The sequence below is a fragment of the Strongylocentrotus purpuratus genome, unplaced genomic scaffold (assembly GCF_000002235.5).
Source record: "Strongylocentrotus purpuratus isolate Spur 01 unplaced genomic scaffold, Spur_5.0 spur5_scaffold_4, whole genome shotgun sequence".
Taxonomy (NCBI): Eukaryota; Metazoa; Echinodermata; class Echinoidea; order Camarodonta; family Strongylocentrotidae; genus Strongylocentrotus; species Strongylocentrotus purpuratus.
The window spans coordinates 10,686,056-10,711,649 of NW_022145610.1; the positions used below are offsets into that span (position 1 = coordinate 10,686,056).

A 25,594-nucleotide genomic window follows, 5' to 3' on the forward strand; every position below is an offset into this window, starting at 1 on the left:
TGGGAAGGTCCTGTTATAACGAAATAATATTCTAAGAGAGTCCATGCGAAACATTTTTGAGATAAACAAAGGGTGAACATCAATGAAAATTTTGAAAATGTTCACATTGTATAATATTGCAGGGTTTTGTGTACACGTACATTTCCCAAAACATTAACTATAATTGGTTTAATTAAAAATGGGAATGCCCTTGAAGTTGACGGATCAAATGTATATTATTGTGTAATAATTCTATATTTTTCAAACACACATCATTTTGAATGATATCATTCAGAATTTCGGATATGGTCTCGGGAGATGATATAGTCTTGAACTCTCCATTGCATTTTCTTAAGGACATAAAACTTGTAAACAAGTCGTAAACCGTTTTGTTTTTCTTTCTTCAAACCATAAAGCAGCTGTGTTTGTTGGCATGGTCTGCCAATTTCATTTTCTTTTCCCATGGAAAAAATAACTAACTTTACTCATATTTTGATAAGTGTCATGAGCATTTCTAGATTACTTATTCTTTTCTAGGTTTTAAGATCAGAAATGTGATAAATGATAAACATGCACATTTCTTGAAATATTATTTTTCACTTCAGTTATAAAGGTTTTAACTTTCCCCTCTTTTTACAAATTGTCCTTCACAACATAAAACAAGTATATTTTTATTCGTGGTCTGCTAATTTAGTTTGCAGTGAATAAAAATGCACTTTTAGGCTAATCATAATAATATTTATGTGTGATGTCATGTTTCTGTTGTTATTTCACAGAGAACTAAAATGTTCCAAACTGTTATTGTCATAAATTAACCAATCACCTTATCTCAAAAAAAGAATCATGTAAATTTTGAGCAAAATTAATCGGAAAGGTTCATGATTATTTTGACAAAAACTTCATAAGACATATCTTTCGTAGTATTATGTTTTGAATGCATTTCATTTATTTACCTCTGTTCTCACTTTCAGTATTTCAATATTTTCCAAATTCATATTCCTTTATTTTTAATAAATTTTCCTTTTTGCCGATTTTCATTTCCCTTTTAGTTCATTTGCATAATAAGTGTGTCATTATAAAGGGGGGGGGGCAGATATATAATGAAAAGAGAGGGAGAGAGAGAGAGAGAGAGAGAGAGAGACGGACAGACAGAGGGGGATGTATGTTATACTACATTATCAAAGAATGTAAGTAAAACCAATCCTTATCCTTTATCAAGGTTAATAGACCAATTATAGGCGCTTTTCTGGCTCGGCTCCCAAAAACATCGAAAGCGCCAAAAAAGACATATTTTCGCACTGCCAAACTCATAAATCAATGAAATAGTACAACTATACTTTCTAAAGAATAGCAGAGATATACAAATAAGAAAATGGGCGTGACATAAGTTGTACCCTTGGAAAGGTCTTCACCCTTTTACAAGAGGTGAACGCACTTTCTGCCCAATGTTTAATAGTAGGGGAGGTTGGCAGATGTAAAACTTTGATGGAAACGGATTCCCATATGACTTGTCTAGTCTGAATGGTTGTCGCTTCACTGAAAACTTTCATCTCGAAGGGCTGGAGAAGTAAATCAAATACACAAAATTTGGGGGAGAGTCAGATCATAGACTTAGAAGAGAGAGGGTCGGTTAAAGAATAAAAGGAAATCAAATGAATACGGTTTAGCTTTTTCTAAGAAAAACATAAACAAAATATGATAAATCCACGAACTCGTATATAAGCTATACATAAGCATTATGAAATGAAGAGAGAGCAAGAGAGTGAGAGAGGGGAGCGGGAAGATGAAATAACGAAAGAGAGAGAGAGAGAGAGAGAGAGAGAGAGAGGAAAAGAAAAGGGAACGGAAAAAACCTTGTATAATACCGATGCCCCCAATGATGTCAGTGCCCCTAAGAAGTCTGAACCCACTCTACGCCAAAGTGGGCGGATACGGTTAGTGTTTCTATTGTACAGTAGTATTACAACTAACATAACAAAAGTTTGTGCTACCATTACTACCGAATTCATTCATACAATACACGAAAGAAACAAAGAAACACCACGACTCTTTCAATGAAGTTTCCTCTTAGTTTCAACTAAACACCTGTTTCAATGAATAGAACACTACTGGCAAATAAAACGCCCACTCCCTTTTCAAAAATCAAATCAAACACAAGACGATGCGATCCGCACGAACTACTACGACTGCTATGCACCCGTGGGAAAATACTCAGCTTCTATCAATGGATCATTTCCGAGTATATACCCTAGTAGTGGCTATTGTACTTTCTGAAGTTTGTTTACTTCAAAGTGGGCTAGTAGTGTTCTTATAGGACGTATAGTATTGCAACCTTACAAATTCATGCAAACCTTGTGTTGTGACTAAATTGTCTGGGTGATTCGAGTAGCCATTCCTTGACGCAGTCTTTGGATTAAGAAGAGGAAGAGAGAGAGAGAGAGAGAGAGAGAGAGAGGGGGGGGGGGAGGAGAGCGAGAGAGAGTAAGGGGAGAGGGGAGCGAGGATGGGGGGAAGGATTGATAATAGCGGTTCTATAGAGGATTTCGAAGAGAGGAGAGAGAGAATTAGAGAGAGAGATAGAAAGAGAGACTGAGGGAAGAATTAGAAAGAGAGGGAAGAAGAGAGAAAGAAAGAGAAAAAAAAGGAGAGAGAAACATAGAAAGAAGGGAGAAGTGATAGAGAGAAAGAGAGAGATAGAGAGAGAGAGAGAGAGAGAGAGAGAGAGAGAGGGAGAGAGGGAGAGAGAAGGGTTGGGGAAAGAAGGGGCGGGGCGAGGCAGACCGAACAGACTAGACAAACAGACGGAGACAGGATAGAGCCGAGACAGACAGAGAGAAAGATTGAGATAGAACAAATTAGGAGGGAGGAATAAAACGGACATGACAGGGGGCGAATGGTGCTGCTAAACCCACACCCCTAACAAAGGCTCTAAGTAAAACGATGAGCTTAAAATATAAAGATGAAGACATAATTATTAGTACGCAAAATAACTGCATGATAAATTTTGGAGAGAGCGATCTCGAACTGGACCCTATTTGTGGATGGTTTTTGGAGCTAAAAGGAGATTTATCTGGTAAAAAAATAAACGAACGTTCATTCAACTCAATCTACCAAATATTAACAAGTTTTTTTAATCACCTTTTACTTTTAGGCTTTCCATAAATATCTCCTTTTTAAACTCCAGTTTGTTTCTTCTTTTAAAAAAGACGGAGTCAATCAGGATAAGTTTCGCTAGCTCGAGATTCGTTCAAAGTATAGGTTAATGGAAAATCTAAAGATTAAAGGTAAAGACCAGGGGGGTGTTTCACAAAGATCCTAAGTTGAACTTATCTCTAAGTTGGACTTAAAAAATATGGAAAGCCATTAGCATCTTTGAAAATATTTTGTAAAAGTTATTTTGAAAGGCATTCATTGTTTATTGAAATCATTCATATTTTCTATCATCAAGGAGATTTCATGTTCTGGATGTGGAATTAATAAAAAGTCTAAAATACTTGAATTTCTGCTTTTGAATATATTTCATTTAAAGACTCCAATGGCTGTCCATAATTTTTAAGTCCAACTTAGAGTTAAGTTCTACTTAGGATCTTTGTGAAACAGCCCCCAGTATTGGAAACGCCCCAATTTCAAAAAATGAAATGGAAGCTCTTATTACCAATCATGTGAAAGAATATGTTTTGAATATTACATAACGATAACAATTTTGACGGGAAACCGCCTTCTAATTGATATATTTGGTAAATTAGTATACTGTTGAGAGATACAAATGCACGTGTCGCGCACGTGTGTGTAGTCCCATATACATCTTTCTGTGTACAGTGCTTTTAACTTTATGAAGACTTGGCCAAATTTCTTATAATTTTGATGATTCCAGAACCTCGCAGTACATTTATGCTAGATGATCAACCTTTCTTGCAGATGCTAGATGCTAGAGGATAAACCTTTTCTGATCGATTTCACAACGTTTCTTTCACTATGCAATTGCATGACCATAACTGGTCTTTAGCTTTAAGGTTTAAATATTTTACTTGGAAATGTTCCAAGAAAATCAACCGGCACAGCTTTTGACCGATTTGTTGCGGATTTTGTTGTATCATAGTTTTAGTATTAGGATCTATAGAATTGACGTTACAGAGTGCAAGATTAGGAGAACCGCTTTCTTTTGCTCTTACCTTAAAGGTAATACAAAGTTTTGGGAAATTTTGAAAATTGGGTGGATAGTGAATCTTTACAATTTTGATATATTTGGATGCCCCTGTGGATGTATTATAATCACTAAAAAAAATTAGCCCCTAAAACACTTCTGTTTTCGAAAAAAATTGAATATAAAAATTTACCGGTGCTCCCGGTAAATTTTGATAAATTTTAAATAGCGCCTATGACCGTACAATGGTAGCTGCGACCATAAAAATCTCAGAATATGTAGTTGGGATATATAATTTCCAAACTGGAATAGCTAATCGATCGATTTTAATGAAGAAACATTGTTAAGTAGCTAAATTAACATCTTGACCTTGAGAGGGAGCTATACAACATAAAGAGTTTATTATTTATAATTTCATAACTTTAGACTCGATTTCAACCACGACAACGATCAATGTATATTGTAGGGACGCATAATTATGCTTCCAATATGTTAATTTGAACCAAATTCATGACCCCATACCAAAACTTTGTAATACCTTTAAAGGGCTTCTTCTCACATCTCATATAGTATGATAGGCATGTATTAAATGGAAGGGAGGATCAGTCTCCCGTGCATGACAAAATAGGATGAGGGTTCATTAGAGTGGAGAGGGGGTTCATGCCGGGGGGGGGGGGGGGGGGGTACTCCATAATGACATACGGGGTGTGCCGCTCTAATGGGTGACTTTTTCACAAAAAGTCCTTAAACATGGGTTCCACTTTTAACCAAAATATCATAAGAAATGTGGCAATTTTTCCAAAAATTTCAAAAAATTTGCATGGCAAACACCCGAAAAAACACCCGAAAATTGTGAAATCATGTCTGTCTGGGGGTACAAACTTATTTCTATTGGCTTACTTCGAATCATCAGATTATCGTGTCGGGTCGGGTGGTCGCATCACCAATTCTTTTGTGAAAATGACCCCTTATTCACGAAATGTCATGTATAATGTTAGTGAAATAACCCCTCCCATCTACATAATTCTGGTCCAATTTACCAGACACTTTGTGAAATCCCTGCTGCAAACTACAAAAGGTCGCGTCCTTAACGTGCATCTTCGCATGATCTTCCGTTTTCGTTTCGTAACGCGACTACTCGACCGGACGTGATGATCCAATAATTTGCAGTAAACCTTTCTATTTTATGCCACTCGATTTTCTTTGGGCATTCATTCTTTGGCAGCTCTGGAAACTGTCGCCTTGGGCAAGTTGGGAGCGCAACTAGAGTTTCTGCCAATATGGATCCACATGAGTTCTGTGAAATAGGCCCATACATCAAGCGGATCCAGGATTTCTTAGGGGTGGGGGCCCAAATTTGAAATCAATTTGAAATTTAGTGTGCTGAAATATGAAAATCGTACCGGCCGGAAAAGGGGGGGGGGGGGTGGGGGGGGGGGATTAGTGAGCACTAATTTGGTTTTGGTTTTTGTTCCCAAAAAATTGAAAATTCGCTCAGTGGGGGGGGGGGGGGGGTAGTGAGCTATAAAAAAAATGGCCCTCGAAAATTTGAAAAATGGACCGTGTGCGTTGGTCAGTTGGTCTACTATTCTTTAGACTGGTTTGATTGAAAAGTGAAATATGCCATTGCATCTATCTATAACTCCGGAAAAAAGAGAGATAAATGTTGGAATCTAAGGAAACGGTATTGCTTTAATTCATACTTTAAAGGTAAAGACCAGTATTGGAAACGCCCCAATTTCAAAAAATGAAACGGAAGCTCTCATTACCAATCATGTGAAAGAATATGTTTTGACTAATACAGTCATGATGATAAAAAATTTGCCGGGAAACCGCCTACTAATCCATATATTTGGTAAATTTGTTTCTTTCATGGTTTGTGAGAGATATAGGGTAGTCCCATATACATCTTTCTGTGTATAGTGCTTGTAACTTTACGAAGAATGTGCCAAATTTCTTATCATTTTGATGATTCCAGAACCTTGCAGATGCTAGATGCTAGAGGATCAACCTTTTCTGATCAATTCCACAACGTTTCTTTCACAATGCAATCGCATGACCATAACTGGTCTTTACCTTTAAAAAAAAAAATTCCGATAGAATTTGACGTACATTAGAAACCACACTGTAGGATTTTGTAAAATGTATAGTCTATGCCTTTAATTTGTGTAAATATCATGATACAGAATGTGGTAAATGGTATGGGCCTACATGCAGGTGCGTCGCTAGACCTTTTTCAGTGGGGGGGGGGGGGGGGGGGGTAGAGGCCAACGATTACCGACAACACTAGCCATAAATTACCGACAAAATTAAATGTCCTAATATTATCTACAAATTTAACCCTACAAATCCGGGGCCAAAGGCTAAATTGTTTCTCCTATGAACTATCTATAATACTTGCATATGCGCAAACGGTCATTTCCTCGACGACATAAATATACGAATTATTTCGTCAACCTAGTCAGCATCATAGCTATATATTTTAATGCAGGTGCGTAGCTAGGATTATATTTGAAGGAGGGGCGGAAGTGAGTAAGCGAATCACTTAAATAGGCTGGTAGGTGAAAGGCCTCCCGCGCGAAGCGCGGAAGCTTAGACGTTTCATTAAATTATGAGAGAAAGTAGACGATTCGTTGTACCGTTCTCGACTCTTAATTCTTGTCTGAATGAAGTTTCCCCCCTCTGCGCGAAGCGCGCAAGTTTTGACGTTTCATTTGATTATTATAGAAAGAAGACGATTTTGTTGTACCGTTCTCTACTCTTAACCCTAATTTTCTGAATTCAGTTTCTCCCCCTCCCGCGCGAAGTGCGGAAGCTTTGACGTTTCATTAAGTTATTAGAGAAAGTAGACGATCTGTTGTACCGTTCTTTACTCTTAACCCCAATTTTCTGAATTCAGTTTCTCCCCCTCCCGCGCGTAGAGCGGATGCTTTGACGTTTCATTAAATCATTAGATTAAGAAGACGATTCGTCGTACCGTTCTCGACTCTTAATCCCAATTTTCTGAATTCAGTTTCTCCCCCTCCCGCGCGTAGAGCGGATGCTTTGACGTTTCCTTAAATTATTCGAGATAGAAGACGATCCGTTCTCGACTCTCAATCATTGTCTAAATGAAGTTTCCCCCTCCCTTTGGCGTTTCATCAAAATATTGGAGAAAGGAAGACAATGCGTTGTACCGTTGTTGACTCTTAATCCTTGTTTGAATTTAGTTTCCCGAAAATTTTAAACCTCTGATTTCTTTAGCTGATATTATAGGAAAGTTAAACTTCGAGAAAATACAAATATTGTAGTTGTAGTCACTCTCGAAGTCGTCACAGCGGATAAAAAGTCAAAGTTCGTCACAGGAGAAAAAAAAAACTTGCCGACCGACATTATCCATCTCATCGACTTTAAATTTCTGCGTTGATATAGTACACGAGGATCGAGCAAGAATACCGACACAGCTGACCCGACAGAGCAACATATTTACGTGCATGCGTGTCTTTCTTGCTCCCTCGACGAGACGACTCCACCCAACATCCCCATCTCTCTTTTACTTCCACTCCTCCTCTCCAAGGCTCTTACCTCCCCTTTTCTCTCCTCTCTTTCACCCCCCCCCACATCTTTTGTTTCCCTTTTCCCTTTTTTTCTTCCTTTTATTTCTTTTCTTTCTTTTCCTTTCTTTCCTCTCCTCCCTCTTTTTTCTCTTTCTTTCTTCTCTTTTCTTTCCTTTCTTTTCCTTTCTTTCCTTTCTTTCCTTTTTTTTTCCCCGACGGCAGCGCAATTTTTACCGACAATATCCTGACAGGGTGGGGGGGGGGGGGGGGGGAGTGTCGCGCCTACATGTTCTCTGTTGTTAAAACCTATGCGTGCCGAAGGTAGATCTACTAATAAGATAAATCAATCGTCTATTTACTTCATTACAACTTTTGTCCATGAATCCAAGTGCGGGAACTTATTTATTCAATTGACGGAAAGAGGAGCACTAAAGACGTTTTTAACTACGAGTAATAATTTGTTAGCACTTGTAGAATTCGTTTCAAGGCACATCATCGATGCTAGTGCGGAACGGACAGTAAATTATAATTGCACTTCCCGTGATCGCATGCTAATTTCTGAACGTAAACACACTCTGGGAAAATTCACGAACTCCAGCAATAACTAAGATTTTGTCATCTCATTGTAGTAGATTTGAAAAGACAATCTACTGTGGTGCTGGTGTCAGCTAGTTCTACCAGTCTGAAAGAGAAACCAGAGTCAGAAATGCCTCGTAAGAAGCCATTTAGTGGCAAACAAAAGAAGCATCAGTTGCAGGAGAAACGAGATCGCAAGCGGCCAGATAGGCCAGATGGACACCATCGCCCGCCGCACGGGCCCCATGCAGGTATGACATGTTCCCGTTGGAATGTAAGAAGCCGCTGACAGAGTGGCTATAGCTAGCTATGGCCTAGATGCAACATGAATGATGAATGCATTGCATTGCATACCGTTGTGTATGCGTCATAAAACTTGAATGTGGTCTTACTAAGCGTTATCAACTTGTTTGCCACTTTCCAGCACGACATGATTATAATCATGATAATTTAATTATAACTTTATTGTGTGCAAGAAAAAAGAAAAGGGAAATGTAGACCCTGATTGAACTTGAAGTAAAAACTAAAATTCAAGACTAAAGGAGGAGGAGCTAGGAGGAGGAGTACTTTTAATTTTTTTTTTTTAAATGGGATTGGATTATGATTTAATCATGAGGAATGGTGACACAAGTTGATTATAATGGAGAATAGAGTTTAGCATTTATTAAGGTGATATTACATGGAGATGCAACTTATGCAATACAATAATCATATTGAGTTGAAATCTATATATGATGTGAAGCAACTCCGATGTTGGCTATGAATTATTCTGACTCGAGTCTAAAGCAAACTCCTTTAATTAAGGGTAAACCCTCTATTGGGAGTTGGTTAACCTTGAGTGCTTGACTAAATAGCAACCAAAAAATTACTTTTTTTTTTACGAGGGCTCTTTTCAGATTTTCCCTTAAAAAAATAGCCCCCCTTAATTATTTTGCGGTGGCTATTTTGGAGCTCAGGGGGGCTTTTTTTTTTTAAAGGTTGTATTTTTTTTAAACGCGGTTTTACCTAATTAAATTCCAAGCAAAGGCAAATATAGATACAATTGTAGGGTACATATGTCTTGTAGAGTATTGCAGACATTCAGATACCCATGATTTATTCACTTTGTGTTAAACGTGTGGCTTTATGATTTACATATACATGTAACTAAAACTTGTCAAAAGGAGTGTTTTGTTTAACTGTTCGTTTTTCATATCCTAAGAAAATATTATCACTGACACGCAGGCTAGGAATTAATTTTTTTATGGGGGCTACTTTTCCCCATTGCCTAAAAAAACCAAGGGGCTACTTCCTTAAAGCCATATTGTAAGCTGTAACAATAAGTTGTGTTTTTCCTTAGCCATCATACTACTAGCAACCAAACTGGTAGGTAATACATGGCCCTCGCGTACACAGATAACGCGTGGCGCGCGCGCCACGCGTTCCTGATGGGCCCGACCTAGCGCCACGCGTTCTTAAAAAAAAAAAAAAAAAAAAAAAAAAAAAACATTTCTTTTTTTTTTTTTTTTTTTTTGGAAAAATCAGAAAATTCCCGATTTTCTGGTCCTAGAAATCCCCCAAAACAGAATATTCTGAATTATTCGTAAGGGTTGGCAGGTATGTTATTAAAAATTCATCAAATTACTTGTAATACTTGTAAAAAATAAATTTAAATTAAAAAAAAAAAAAAAAAAAAAAAAAAAAAAAAAAAAATCAAATTTTTACTTTTTTTTTTTTTTTTTTTTTTTTTTTTTTTGGGGGGGGGGGGGGGGTCAAATTTCCCCTCGGGTCGCGCCACGCGTTTTTAATTTCTTGGCGAGAGGCCTGAGGTAATATGTTATTTAGTCTTTTTTTCTGTCCCAAATTTATTTGTTATCATGGACAATGCAATCCCATTAAAAAAAATGTAGACCAACTCCCTTTAAAATTGTGTTATTTAGACCATTTATAACCATTAAATGTGAGTAAATATTTTTACTGTTGTCCCACATACCGATGTAGGGTCTATTTGTTATGCCGAAACATGCAAAATCATGGCCTTATTTTTTTTTTATAGACTCTAATTTTAAAGGCCAAGCCAAAGCTAGTTTCATTTCGTAGACAGAAATTGATGTCATCATCACTCATGACAATTGGCCTGGCATCGATCGTATATAAATAATTTAATTTAATTAAACAGTTGTAAGAAAGATTCTGAGGAGTAGGAACATCCTTTATATATTTATTTACGGTTTTTTTATAACAAAATTCAATTTCTGTGTAAGAAACTTGCTTTATACCGATTTTACAGGAAAAAATCCGGCATTGATTTTGCACGTTTCGTTATTACAAATATATCAGTATGTGGGACAACAGTAAAAATATACTCGCATTTAATGGTTTTAACTTATAAATAACACAATTTTAGACGGAATAACATTTTTTTTAATGGGATTGCATTGTCCATGATAAAAATTAGGGCCAGAAAAAAGACTAAATAAACATATTACGTACCAATTTGGTCGCTAGCAGTTGAGCTCTCGTCACTCGCAAATACTTATTTGCTTCATACAAGGAGCGTGCGGGCGCGCGCTGGAGCTGAGCTAGTACGTTGTGAACGTGTGCGAACTGCGTATGCATTCATGCTGTGCACGAAACTACATCGGGGCCGGTGGCCTGTACTGTCCGGCCGCCGGGAGCTTAGGCGCAGGCAGGCGGATACCGCTGTAGATCTAGCTACAGTAGGTACGACCGCCGATCCGCTGCAACTCACAAAACTTTTAAAATGTTGATGGAAGTTTCTAGTTTTGGAGTTGGTAGTTGGAACGGAGATTTCACTCAGACACATCAATAAATTGGTTTATTAATTCATAGGGAATATCAATTTATGGCGGGGGCGATTTTTCAAGATATATTGATTTTTTTTCGCCCTCGTCTTGATTTTTACCGTGGCGATTTCAGAGGTTTAGGGGGCGAATCGCCCGTCGCCACCGTGTATTTTTTTCGTTGCTAAATAGCCTAGAGTACATCATAACTTTTACTCAGCAGCAGGGAGTGGGTCTATTATCTGGAAAGAGGGATGTTGTGATTAAGAAGATCATGAAGTTACCAGTGCGTCATGGACTTTATTTACTTGGAAGTTGTATGAGTCATAGTTTTGAAGAAAGTGTAAAGTTTGTAAACTACACTGACACTGTAGTAAACTTCCTATTTATTTCTTGTAGAGGTATTGATAAAGTATTGATAAATCGTTGATGAATGTGGATGTCGGTCATATCATCACATGATAATAATAATAATAGGTCCATTTATTTAGCGTAGATACAAGATGAATACATTCCTCTGCGATTAATACAAATTATTATGTTATTACCTTGGCTGTAGCTGAGCTGCCATAATAAGGCGCTAAGACATTCAAGGAATTTTTTCCTACCGGGTATCCATTTACCTCGCCTGGGTGGAGAGTGGCAAAAGTAGATTAATGTCTTGCCAAAAGACATTAGTGCCAAGGCGGGACTCAAACCATGAACCATGTGATCCACAGTCTATAATAATGAATGGAGAAAAAATCTAGAGTATCTTTAAAGGGATTGGGTATCTTTGTCTCAGATTCTAAACAAAATCCTGGATTTAGCTCATGCTGCGATCATAATTATAAACCTTTAAGTCAGTCAGGAATCCCATGACTTTTACAAGCTGATCGCCTGTCTGATTATCAAGATATTTATGATTGGAAATCAACATTTCAAAAACCGTTTTCCTAACGTTTTTTATAACACTACAGTCTATTGGGGGAAATGAGGTATGGTGAAACCGGTCACTCAAATATTTTTTTCTTTTTTGAGGCACTTCATATCTTTATGATCATTTTGAAGCGCAATTTTTTAGGGGTTCAATATTACACCATATCACAGAGACTGATACCATGTAGGGCCGTGCATCTCAGATTTAACATTGTTAAATGATGCCTTTAAATTAATATGTTGTTCTTGATTTGTATGAACAGGAATGGGTCACAGATCTCGGCAGCAGTCCCAAGAGCTCCTGAGCAGTGAGGATCGGAACTCCACCTCGGAAGGGGAGATGCCCGAGGTCAACGTACTGAACCAGCAACCTAATCAGGGAATGGGATTGGACTCGCAGTATGACCCCAACAGGTACGACGTTAGGTCGCATGTAGACCAAGGGAGCGTTTTACAAAGACTAAGATCGACTTTGAGTTGACTTAACTATGACAGGCCATTCATGCCACTAGTTGCTCTCACCATTATGATCTTTAGAAAATATTTTTTCTTCAATAATGTAGATTTGTGACTATGAATACCAGTAATTGGTGAGAGAAAACAGTGGCATGAATGGCCTGCCATAGTTAAGTCCAACTTAAAGTCGATCTTTTGTCTGTGATACGACTAGGAAAAGAAAATAAGTAGACAAGTCCCAGGTATTTGGTCCTACGCTGTCCTGTATGTTACCAAGAAGATGGAAACTCTGAACATCAGTTGACATAGATGTCTTTTTCCTTGATATATGATCCGATTCAAACTGAAGAAGGGCTTTCGACTGACACAATTCTCAGAATTTCTAGAATTGTATGTACACTGTAGTCAGTGACATATGGAACAAATTACTTTGTACATGCCCAAGTACATTTAGACTCAATTAGCACCACACAAGGGGAACAGAAAAGTGGCCATTATTCTACACATTTTGAAGTATTGACAAATTGTAATAATAGTTATAATCATATTATTATAATACCCAACTCTGACCTCGGTTCCATGCATACCCTGTTCTATGTGTGTGGAAGAAGTCTACCCAACAAGGCATTTTACAATTAATTGGGTGTGCATTGAAACTGCAATATCTCTCTAGAAAAAATATTTGAAGCTCAGAGTTTGAATAGCAACATGGAGCCCTGTATAAAATTAAGAGCAAAACATTTTTTTGGCGATTGGTACACCTTTAAATCTTTCATCTTTTTTTTCTCCTGCAGGTATCATCTTCACTTTCAAAAGGATTCTAAATCTGAGTTGGCATCCCGTAAGAAACGGGCCATGCAGCCCTATGACCCGCTACCAGAGGTAAGTTAATTCCATAAAAAGCTCTGTTTTGGTTAATATTCCTGATTTAAGGCCCATTCACATATTTTGCAGTAAACCACAGCATATTTTTTTTGTACTAAATGAATGGCATCTGGGATGGAAAAAGCAACTTTGCACAACAATAGTCCTTCCAGACTCACTAGTTATCTGTGTGTTATAAGATACGAAAATGTGCATTGCAGTACCACATAACGATTTATCACAGCATATGTGAATAGGCCTTCACAGTGCCATCACAGTGCTCGTCTGTATGCACATTACAGGCCAAAAGTTCTGCTTTATATCGCTATAAGCCTAACCTAAATTTTTATAATTGAATCTTTTTGATGTGTGCACACAAAAATTTCACACATTTGATATTCTGGGTGAAAAGTATACAAAATAGAGTGCATTCCTAATTTTGCCTCAAGAGAATTCTAATCTTTGCAGTGAAAGGTTGGCAGGTAAAGTATGAAAATGTTCAATGTTACCATAATCTTTCTAAATGTACTATGGAATTTTATTTTAACCGTTCTGTATAAACGTTCATTATGTTCATTATTATTCACGGCCCCATGGAAGACCACTACTTATTAGTGAATGGGCTACCCTGACAAACGATTAGAAATAAATGAATAAATAAATAAATCTGATTGATTGCTATAGAGTGCCCTGGAAGTGGATATCGATGACATCTACCAGCCAGGTTCGGTCCTGGACATGCCTAAGAGACCCTCCTGGGACTATAACGTCGGCAAGGACAAGCTGGAACACAGAGAGGAGCAGGAATTCAGAAACTACCTCCAGACAATCTACGAGAAGTTCCCTTCAAAGAAACTCAGCTATTTCGAGATAAATCTAGAGGTATGTACTTTTTCTGCTGATAATTTTCTGTGTCAATTGCAAGCAGGTGTTAAATTGATCATGGGTGTGCCCAGATATAGAGATGTCCTTAGAAACAGAATTGTGCTTTATCTTAAAATGAGCTGCATATACAAATTTACAATCGAGTAACCTTAATAGCTTATTCTTCCAAAGGCTATAGTAATTAGTATGTGGCAATGTTGAAAGGGAACAGACCTATTTTATTTCATTGGACATACAAATGTTTTGAACGCTGGCCAAGTTATGAGGACTGTCTGTTTTCACAATATCAATTACTTTAATCTAATTCTGTTCAAAGCAAGTTGTGATCAAGGATTGTTTCCATCTTTTTCAGGAAATTAATGTTGCAAAATATCAACTTACATTGTCAAACAACGGAGAGTTATGCATAGCAAAAAGACAGGAACTACTTCGTGTTTTGAGCATGGTCCCTGCCTCGGCAGTCTCCGTCTTTTGTGTTTACATCCCCCTTACAGTGTTTGGAGTGCGGTGCGGTGGATCCTTGTTTCTACCGGGGCTGCGCTCTCTGCACTGGGTGTGGCAGGCAGAGATGGTTCGGGCAGTGGACTAATTTAATTAATTTAAGCCCCGAAAATAAAATATTGATTTCCTGTGTTATATTTCACAAGATGTAATAGAATGCTTTTATAATATTGTTTTTATTAATCATGTCACAACTCAGTATTATATTATATCATATTATATTGTTTTGAGTGCCAGGCAAAATATCACTTGAAAAACAAACAAAAAATTACATTCCTATAATTTTTTTGAACAGACCTGGAGACAGCTTTGGCGGGTGCTCGAAATGTCCGACATCGTGCTCCTGATCACCGACATCAGGCACCCGGCCCTCCACTTCTCGCCCGCCCTCTACGACTACGTCACGCGGGATCTCAAGAAACACCTCATCCTCGTCCTAAACAAGATCGACCTGGCCCCGCCCCCTGTGGTGGTGGCGTGGAGGTCGTACCTCAAGGAGAAGTTCCCCCAGCTTCAGGTGATCTGCTTCACGTCTTTCCCCAGGGAGTCACAGACCCCTGAGGGCGGTATATCTGGTGTATCAGGTAACCATAGCTGCCAATCAGTCCTCTATAGGCCTGTTTTCATCAGCTCGAGTTTGCCAAATAACCCACTTTTTTAACTATCCCGATCACAAATTAGCAAGTTAATTTGCGTCCTCATCAGCCCGCAGTTGCAATTAGCGGGATATTTGGTCGAGAAAATATCCTAAGAAATCTTGGTCTTGTTTCCAAAATATCCCGCTATTTGGGAAATAGAGGGCTAATTTGCGCCCGTCCGAGCTAGTTTGTGATGAGCATATATGGGTCTGGTGAAGACGCAATTTTGAGCTTTGGGGAAAATATTCTGAGTCTGAAAATGGCGGGTTATTTGGCAAACTCAAGCTGCTGAAGACAGTGTTTGAGGAATGATTTCTAAATTCACCTTTCATGCTGACATTATGAACCCTTGATACCTTTCTCTTTCTGAATTAAAAAAATATATAACGGTGTACACATTTCAGTGTATTCCTCCTGATTTTGCTTTAATAAAGACATCCTAATTTTTTTCTGAGGAAGTTTGGCAGGTATGGGCAGCAAATATGAAAGATGCTACTTAATTTGGGTCCATCTATGCAATGAGGGCCAGCTTGTTAACATTGAAAGAATTGCCTACCCTGTTGTATTATTGTGCAGTAATCTATTTACAATTTTTTTTTTCTTTTTTTTTCTTCAATACTTTGCTTAAAAATTGTGGATGTTGTTATTGGGACCAGAATTTGACCAATGCGCATTGTCAGTCACTACCGGTATGTGTAATTATTCTTTTCATGTTAACTATGTTCAACACCTGCATGTATCATTTGACAATTTTTGTACTGGTAAAATATATGCCAGAAGTGTGCTGCGGCACTAATGTCCTTTGGCAAGACATTGATCTACATTTGCCACACTCCACCCAGGTGAAGTAAATGGGTACCATTAGGAAGGAATTCTTTGAGCCTAGCATAGTCGGGGCAATATTGGAGCGCTTTGAGCACCTTGAAGGATGGATATGTGCGCTATATAAATATCCAATATTATTATTATTATTATTATTATTATTAAAAAGTAAAGTTGCATATGCATATTAAAATCAGGATGTAATGGGTCTGCAATGCACAGGGAAGATAAAAGATGGGCGGCAGTCAAATTGTAATCGTATGAAATTTAATTGTAAGAAATATATCCTGGGGAGCGTTTCACAAAGACTAAGATCGACTTTAAGTTAAACTTAACTATGGCAAGCTGTTCATGCCACTCTTTGCTCTCACCATTTACTGGCATTGGTCTCTCAAGAGACGTACAAATCATGGTCACAAATCTACAGAATATACATTTTTTGATGATTCATTATTGAAGGAAAAAATATTATCTACAGATCATAATCGTGCGAGCAACCAGTGGCATGATTGGCCTGCCATAGTTAGTCCAACTTAAAGTCGATCTTAGTCTTTGTGAAACTCCCCCCAAAGATACTTTGTTGTTGCAGATCCCATCTATCAAAACAAAAATAACGCTAGGTGATCGAGCAATTTGCTTGTGCAGCCCCAAAACTCTGGATTAACTCACCATTTGAAGTCAGGAAATCACCATTTGCACATTTTTTGGATTAACTGTAAATCTAAGCATATCAGGAGCTCTTGTAGCGCAGTAGAATATATACTTAATTTTGGATAGTTTCTGCGCTCTATAAATGTATTGTTATTATTGTTATAGTACATTTATTTGATTGAAAATACATTGATGGTCAGCATTGTGCTATGTAATGTCTTTCAGGATTCAAGAGAAAAAAACGTGGGAAGTTCACGGCAGTAGGTCCTATGCAGCTACTCCAAGCATGTGAGATGGTAACACGTGGAAATGGTACGTTTAATTCCTTTCATACAAAAATGATGTGGATGATGATGCTGATGATGGTGATGGTGGTGATAATGATGATGATGATGATATCGATGATGATGATGGTGATGGTGATGATGATGATGATGATGATGATGGTGATGGTGATGGTGATGGTGATGGTGATGGTGATGATGATGATGATGATGATGATGCTGATGAAGATGTTGATGATGATAAAAATGAAGCTGATAATGATGATGCTGATGATGATGATGATGTAGATATACGGTAATCATAATCATTAACATAATGATTATAATAACAATAAGGATAATGATGATAATAATGATGATAATAATGATTATAATTAAAGTTAGAATAATAATAATAATAACAGTAATAATGATAATAACGATAATAAAATAATAATAATAACGATAATAAAATGATAATAATAATGATAATAATAGTAGTACATGTAGTCGTAATGTTGATAATAATATTAATAATAATGATTATGATGATAATGATGATAATAATAATAATGGTTATTCCACAGAACGAGACTACTGTACTATTACTCGTCTGTAAAGGCACACAATGATTTGGTCCTAAATGATTTTCATTGTTTTTACTTATAGTTGAACTAAATAGTTGGAGAGAGAAAATTGAGGCCGACATGAGAGGTGAGGACAGCCTAGCCTCGCAGGTCATCGCTTCAAACACCGAAGAGATGACAATGTATGAGGAACATGAGGCATTTAAAGATGGCATCATTACAATAGGATGTGTCGGTGAGTGTTTATTGAAAAGAATGTTTAAATAAAACCTATTTTCCTCAGGGTTATTTTCTCTTGATGTACCTTGAAACTGTTAATTCTCAGAAAGATAGGTTCATTGAATATGATTACATAAGGAGTTTCACCTACCAAATGTTATCTAATGATCATAATTGAGAGACCAATTTTGAGAGCAACCAGTGGCATGAATGACCTGCCATAGTTCCAAGTCCAACTTAAAGTAGATCTTAATCTTTGTGAAACACTCCCCTGGAACCTTAGTTTCAAAATCCTCTGTTCTATCTACTAAGCATTATAAATGAAGAAAAATGTTGGCCCTATGCCTTTCAAATCCATCCAAAATTATATTTTCTTTATACACTGTGTACGAATGTCTTTTTGCGAGACATGAGTCTGCATTTGCCACTCTCCACTTGGGTGTTTATTGATAACTGGTAGAAAGAAACTCCTTGAATGCTGACATCAGATGAATATGGTAGCACCTTGTGTGGTGGCTATGTGCGCTTTAAAAACATCATAAGGTCTGTCCTCATCAGCTTGAGTTTGACAAATAACGGGCTATTATAACTATCCCGATCGCAAATTAACCTGTTAATCAGCCCGCAGTTGCAATTAGCGGGATATTTGGTCGAGAAAATATCCCTGGAAATATTGGTCTTGTTTCCAAAATATCCCGCTATTTGGGAAATCGTGGGCTAATTAGCGCTAGTCTGAGCTAGTTTGTGATGAGCGTATCAGTCTGGTGAGGATGCAATTTCGAGCTTGGGGATAAAATCCTGAGTCTGAAAATAGCAGGTTATTTGGCAAACTCGAGCTGATGAAGACAGGCCTATAGTTGCCTATGGTAAGGGTTTAATGTTTTTCTTATCCCCTCAGGTCATCCTAACGTGGGCAAATCCTCCGTGATGAACGGTCTGTGTGGTCGCAAGGTGGTCAGTGCCTCCAGGACGCCTGGTCACACCAAGCATTTCCAGACCATATTCCTCACACCGACGGTCAAACTGTGCGACTCACCCGGTCTTACGTTTCCCTCGCTGGTTGACAAACAATTTCAGGTTAGTGTTCATGCTTTGCTTGTTCCCTCTGTTCCTTTAAATATCTATTTGCTTCTTTGGCATATAATGTTAGAGAGCTGTTTGTGTGTTTGAGAATATGTGGAGGTGTCATGGTCGAGTGGATATGTCACCTGACTGTGGATCACAAGGTCGGTGGTTCAAGTCCCGCCGCAGCACTTATGTACTTTGGCAAGACATTAATCTACATTTGCCACACTCGACCCAGGTGAGGTATTTTGGTACCTGGTAGGATTATCCCTTGAAATGCACTGTGCGCTGATAACGGCTGCCGAAGCTAAAGTGTCGACAATGAAGTTCTTTTCCTCCAATGTGGTGATATGTAAAGAGTATCAGAATTGACTATTCTCTCTCATCCATTTTTATTTCAGATACTGTCGGGTATCTACCCCGTAGCTCAAGTCCAAGAGCCGTACACAGCGGTTGGCTACCTGGCACAGAGGATACCTCTTACTCAGATTCTAAGGATACGCCATCCTGAGGCTGACGGTTCACCAGAGGGGGCCTCAGGGGCACATTGGACCGCTTTCGATATATGTGAAGGTAATTGATTGATTTATCTGTTGGTGTCTATTGAACCCATAGTTTTGGAGACCATGTGTTTACTTGTGTGTATGTGTGTGTGTGTAATTGGGTTTTTACAGACGTGTAGCAATCAGATATGATTATTTAAGTCTGGGGACAGACCTTTAACGTCACCATCCGAAAGACGTGACTCAGTTTCGAACCGGGGTCGTCTGAGCCAGTTATTAGGCAAAGACTGAAAGCTGACCAAGTGAACGTGTCGCTAGACAAGCTCACATCTCTCTTATACTGTACTTGTTTTAAAGCATACAAGATTTATGAAGGTCAAAAGTGATAAAGTTTTAGGGTTATTGATTGAGTGATTGATTATTGTTCAGTTTTGTCAGATACATGTTGCTAAGAAAATAAACTCATGCTCGTAGTCGATCTTATGATACTTTGTGGACATGTACAGAACCTTCTTAGTATTTGTCCGTTTCGTATTCGTAAATACCTCTGTACTCGTAATTAAACAAGCATATGGCTAAAGAATATTGCTGATTGAGCTCTCCAAAATTCCTTTTTGAGGGAAAAGGAAAATAAAATAAAGATTGCTTTAAATGAATTCCTTCAGATTTTAACACAAAGCCATATAGTTTAATAGACAAAGCGTTGTATTCAACTGGGCCATCTGGGAGGTGTTTTACAAAGACTAAGATCGACTTTAAGTTGAACTTAACTATGACAGGCCATTCATGCCACTGGTTGCTCTCACTATTGGACTCTCAATTATGATCTTTAGATAATGTTTTTGCCTTCAATGATAAACTATCAAAAAATGTAAATTCTGTAGATTTGTGACCACGATTTATATGTCCCTTCAGAGACCAATGCCAGTAAATGGCAAGAGCTAACAGTGGCGTGAACTGCCTGTCATAGTTAAGTCCAACTTAAAGTCAATCTTAGGCTTTGTGAAACACCCCCTGATTTGTATTCTGGAGCCTGATAAACGGTCACACCACACAACCAAAACTTGTTTTTTCTTTTTCGTCCCATGCAGCTTGGGCAGAGAAGAGAGGCTTCATCACAGCTAAAGCAGCCAGGAAAGACACGTACAGGGCTGCCAACAATATCCTAAGGATGGCCGTAGATGGCAGGCTATGCATGTGTATGACCCCGCCAGGCTACACGGCTCAAAAAGGTACGGTTTCTTCTTCTTCTTCCTCCCTCCAGATAATCTGCCTCCTTCAATACTGAAGATTCTTGCAGATGCCGTATATACTCGGCCTGATTGGGGTGTGTAGATGGACCACTGCACCAGGGTTTAAAGGGCATTGCAGGGATTTGCACTGTCAAAATCTCCAAGCTTGAAAAAGGGCTAAATATATTGTAAAAATTCATAGTTGAAAACTTGACTAAAAGAATAGTGGCAACATTTCAGTCATTTTTTTGTTTCAAATTAATTTTGCAACTGGCAGTGTTTTATTCTTCCCAGTTGTTGAGTACAAATTGAGGTCTTCAATTTTCACTCAAAGAGAGAAAACCCAAGAGACTTTTGATCTTAAATTTTGCACGTACTTCCATAAACTCATCTTGCTGCCACAGATAAATTTTGACTTGAGTTAAGTTTTTGGTGGCTTGCAAATCCCTGATAGTGGCTTTCAGGTTGTGCAACATTTTCTCCTGCAACAACTGCTGTGCATCAATTTCCAACACTTACCGACTTCTTAACTTAATCCCTAGACCCAACACTATACCTCACCCTAAACCAAAACTTAGCCTTATCTCAATTGCAACCCTAAAACTACAGAGGATAATGATGTGACGCCAATATTTGCCAGCTCAAGCGCTCATGGCGCTTCTTCAAAAAATACATATTTCAGTTTAGGTTTCAATGAGATGAGAGTTTGAGTGAAACTAGCTAAAATTAATTCTGAATGGTTTATCATATTCTTATTCATGGGTTGTTTAAACCAGCATAATGTAGATAATTTAACCCAAAATTCTCATACTCACTGAAAAGTACAATTTACAAGAGAATGCAACTTCTGCTTTTGATTCAGGACATTTAATTTGAACAAGAATTGCTAAGCAAGCAATTCCTTGACTTGACTTCCCCACGTTTCATTGGTCATTCTTTACCTAGTACTCTTGTACTTTTCCTACCAAACTTATTTGCATATATGGTGTGGGACATTCATTGTAAGTTTGGATCAATTTTCTGAAAAAATGAATTCCTTTGATTGCCGTAAATCAATACAGTCAAACCTGCTTTAGTGACCACCTGTCTACAAAGACCACATTTTCTGTTTTGCTTGAAAATTGTTTCTCATTGAAACTGTTGTACTAAAGGAACCTGTCTACAAAGACCACCTGTCTTCGAAGACCACTTTTTGTGTTTCCCTTTGGCAGTCACTATAGACAGGTTTGACTGTATTATCTTTAGTATCTTATAAGTCTTCATGTTTTCTTGAAACCCACAAAAGAATTTTGGGAGCAGCACCAAGAGACGCTCGAGATTGGTCGACTTCAGGATCAGCACAGACGAGTGGAGGAGGATTTGGACAGAGAGGGCGACAAAGAAGATGACCTCTCGGACCAGTTCACCAGCAGCGGAGAGGACAGCGATGCCGACGTCGAGAGCAATGATGTCGACAGGGAGTCGGACTCGAGGAGGAAGGAGCGGAGGCGGAAAGGGAACTCGAGCATGGCGACTACGAACCCGTTTGATTTACTAATGGATGCATGATAGTTTGGAAGTCAGTGGAAAAGACTAATAATCTGGCATTTCATCGTGGAATCTCTTTGGATGCATGATATTTTGGGTGTCAGTGGTAAAGAGGAATAAAGTGGTATTTCATAGTGGAGTCCACTCAATTTGCAGTTGGTGCAAGATAATTTGGAAGTCAGTGGAAAAGGGTAATAAAGTGGCATTTCATAGTGGAAACCGTTTGGTTGTTGATGGATGCCAGATAGTTTGGAAGGCAATGGAAAAGACTAATAATCCGGCATTTCTTTGTGAAATCTACTCGATTTGCTAATGGATGCATGATAGTTTGGACGTCAGTGGAAAAGACTAATAAAGTGGTAATTCATAGTGGAAACCGTTTGGTTGTTGATAGATACAAGATGGTTTGGAAGTCAGTGGAAAAGACTAATAATCCAGGATTTCATAGTGGAAACCGTTCAGTTTGTTGATGGATGCCAGATAGTTTGGAAGTCGGTGGAAAATGCTGAAAATGGGAGCATTTCGTTGTGGAATCCATTTGATTTGCTGATAGATGAATGATCGTTTGGAAGTCTGCAGAAAAGACTAATAATCCACCGTTTGTTTTTTTGACGAATCAAATGATTGTTTGGAAGACAGAGACAAAGGCTAATAATCAAGCATTTCATTGTGGAATCCATTTGATTATCTAATGGAAGCAAAATAGTTTTGAAGTCGGTGGTAAAGACTTTTAAAGTGGCATTTCATAGTGAAACACAAACGGTTTGTTGATGGAGGCAAGATAACTTAAAAGTCAGTAGAAAGAACAGATAATGAATGAATCAAATGGATTGAATGAAATTAGAGTGAAGATGAGGGAATGGTTTTTTTTACAGCTCAATCAGAACGCCAAACCGACTCCTAACCAACCAATGCTTTGGCCGTTTTAGAGTGTTATGTACTGTTGTAAGACTACTATCAGATTCTTCATTATGACTGGGGTATCTTTTGAATGTTAGCTTTCCAGACAGAGAAGCGAAAAAAGACACCCTCAAAACAATCACCTACACTGTATGTCACTTAGCATTATAATAATAATAATAATCTGAATTTATATAGCGCCTAAAGGAATACTGTCTCTAAGTGCTTTACAGATATTATTACCCTGGTCAGTGCACTCATTCACGCACAGTGTGCACCATCTCCACTCCCTGGGGAGTATTTCTACTGTACATGTATGTCACTTAACATTATGATACACATCACGTTACATGCAGAAAAGGTTAAATTAGACACAATGCCTACTTGTTGCCTCAAACTTCAATGGAAAAAGAAAAAAGATATTGAGTAAAATGATTGGTACAGTGAAAGTACAGTGAGACAAGAAAAGTGGTCTTTATTGGCAGGTGGTCTTTATGTACAGGTTCATTTAGTACATGTTTCAATGAGAGATCATTTTCAAGGGAAACAACAAATGTGGTCTTTCTATACAGGTGGTCACTAAAGCAGGTTTGACCATAATAACAAATGGGGAGGGGCAGTAGATTGTCTGTGCAGAAAGTTTCACCATCTTCACGTCACATGTAATAAAAAACAATATTTTAGGAAATGTAGAAATATTTCTGTACATAAAACCAAAGCAGTATTTTATTCATCTACTATTCTAGTTTCTACTGTGATTTAGCATGTGACTTGGTAGTGACACTGTGCCTAACCACTAACTGCACTGTTCGAATCTTGCCTGAAATAGTTACACATTAAAAAGCTACACTATTCGCACAATAAAGCATGTACAACAAAGCACATTTTATGTATTTTATTAAAGAAATGAAGACATTGTCATATTTTTTGCATGGCCCTTATGTCGCAGTGTGAGCTTAAAATTGAGCATTGCCTAGTTTCATGTTGATGCCATAGTACTGTTTGATGATAAAATAGAGTAGGTCTGTTACTTTGTTGCATGAATAAAGATGGTTGCAGTTGATGTTTGCAGCTCTGACAAATTTTGGTTCCTATATATATGTCTTTGGTTGAGAGCCAAGTTCATGCATGAAAAACCTGGGATAAGGCATTAACCCTCCACCGTCTAGTCCCTCTGATGTGACTTATAACTGTAGGTCCCCTGGTTTCTAAGCAGCAGACACGCATGAACAAACAACAAGCATTAGTTTTCGCGGCATTCCATATCGAAGTGATATCATTATCTTTCCACATATTGTTTTTAATACTGGGGCCCGCCATTTCAGGCTATACTTCTGCAGTTGAAAAGCTTCAAATCAAAAACAGAATTTACTAAAAGTGGATTGGTAGAAATGTTTGATTTAGTTTGGAGGAAGTTTAATAATTGATTCTATCCGACACAGTACTTATGATCACCAAATTTATTTGTTTTTGTTGCAGAAAGGATGGTTATGTCTTTTTTATAATTATGTGTGATTTATTTATTCCACTTCTATTCCTTGGTTGTTTTGTCATTATATCCAATACTTCGTCAGAGACACATATGCATAGAAAATATTAATGCTATAAATCATTGGTTATGTATTTCTCTAAATTTACTTATTTTTATTTCCTTTTTTTCTGACCAAAAAAATAAAAAATAAAAACAAATAAATAAAGGAGAGAGATAAAGAAAGCAGAAATTCAAATATGAAGAATTGCACTTTGAGTGTACATACATGAATGAGGAATATTAAGAGACTGAAAATAGAAAAAGAATAATTGTGTATGGATTTATGTCTTCCACTGTAGTAAGTCACTTTGCTGTAGCATCGTTTTTGCATCAAATGCTAGATACACAGAATATTAGAATATATTGCAAAGTATATAGCTCCGTTCACACATGTGTGCACAATGCACATTTGGGCTTTTAGAGACTGGAAGCGGGATACATGTACATGAGATATGTGAACTGAACAAATTGCAATTCTTTTTGAGAAACATCTATTTTTCATCATAGTTGATGTCCACACAGAATCATTCAGGGGGGCGTTTCACAAAACTTGTCTTCAGTGACAAATGATAGCTTTTGTTATAAGCTACTGAAATCCTTGCTTCTGATTGGTTATCGGCAGATTTGTCACTGATTTTTGTCATTGGTCATTGAGAAAAGGCTTTGTGAAACGGGTCCCTGGTCATATCGCAAGGTAGATGAATCAATTGCTTTTGCGTGATGGTAAAGCAAGGAAGAATAGTAACTTAGTTTGGTATACAAAATGCAAAAGGCCAAAAATGAGGGAAATGTATTTTGCTACATATTTTGTATGACACGCTATGCATTTTGCAGGAAAATTCAGACTGTTTGTACAGGGTTTGAAGATTGAAGATAGAGAAATGATGCTGTTTTTCCTATGAACAGATTGATATTCTACATGATAAAATGTATGTGTTGCATAAGATTGAATACATTATAAATACCAGTACCGCTATTGAGATGCATCTTGCCTGTATGTTTTTATCGTCAGAA

At 37.8% G+C, this 25,594-nt stretch overlaps 1 protein-coding gene across 1 annotated transcript; it reads left to right on the forward strand.

Annotated features, from left to right (window-relative positions):
- The first annotated feature begins 8,178 nt into the window (after window positions 1-8,178).
- On the forward strand, window positions 8,179-23,139 carry LOC581336 (guanine nucleotide-binding protein-like 1). The gene is made up of 11 exons (XM_011664378.2): window positions 8,179-8,486; window positions 12,200-12,350; window positions 13,187-13,274; window positions 13,941-14,138; window positions 14,938-15,226; window positions 16,979-17,065; window positions 17,686-17,838; window positions 18,721-18,899; window positions 19,289-19,460; window positions 20,482-20,622; window positions 21,908-23,139. Exons 1-11 carry the CDS (start codon window positions 8,366-8,368, stop codon window positions 22,168-22,170), a joined length of 1,842 nt encoding a protein of 613 aa, XP_011662680.2. The 5' UTR covers window positions 8,179-8,365; the 3' UTR covers window positions 22,171-23,139.
- Window positions 23,140-25,594: the final 2,455 nt, after the last annotated feature.

Bases quoted from the DNA above. Each gene is read 5' to 3' on its own strand.
- LOC581336 (XM_011664378.2), top strand. From the start codon at position 8,366: ATGCCTCGTAAGAAGCCATTTAGTGGCAAACAAAAGAAGCATCAGTTG. The intron at 17,839-18,720 runs GTGAGTGTTTAT...TTATCCCCTCAG, and splicing joins CATTACAATAGGATGTGTCG to GTCATCCTAACGTGGGCAAA. The intron at 18,900-19,288 runs GTTAGTGTTCAT...TTTTTATTTCAG, and splicing joins TGGTTGACAAACAATTTCAG to ATACTGTCGGGTATCTACCC.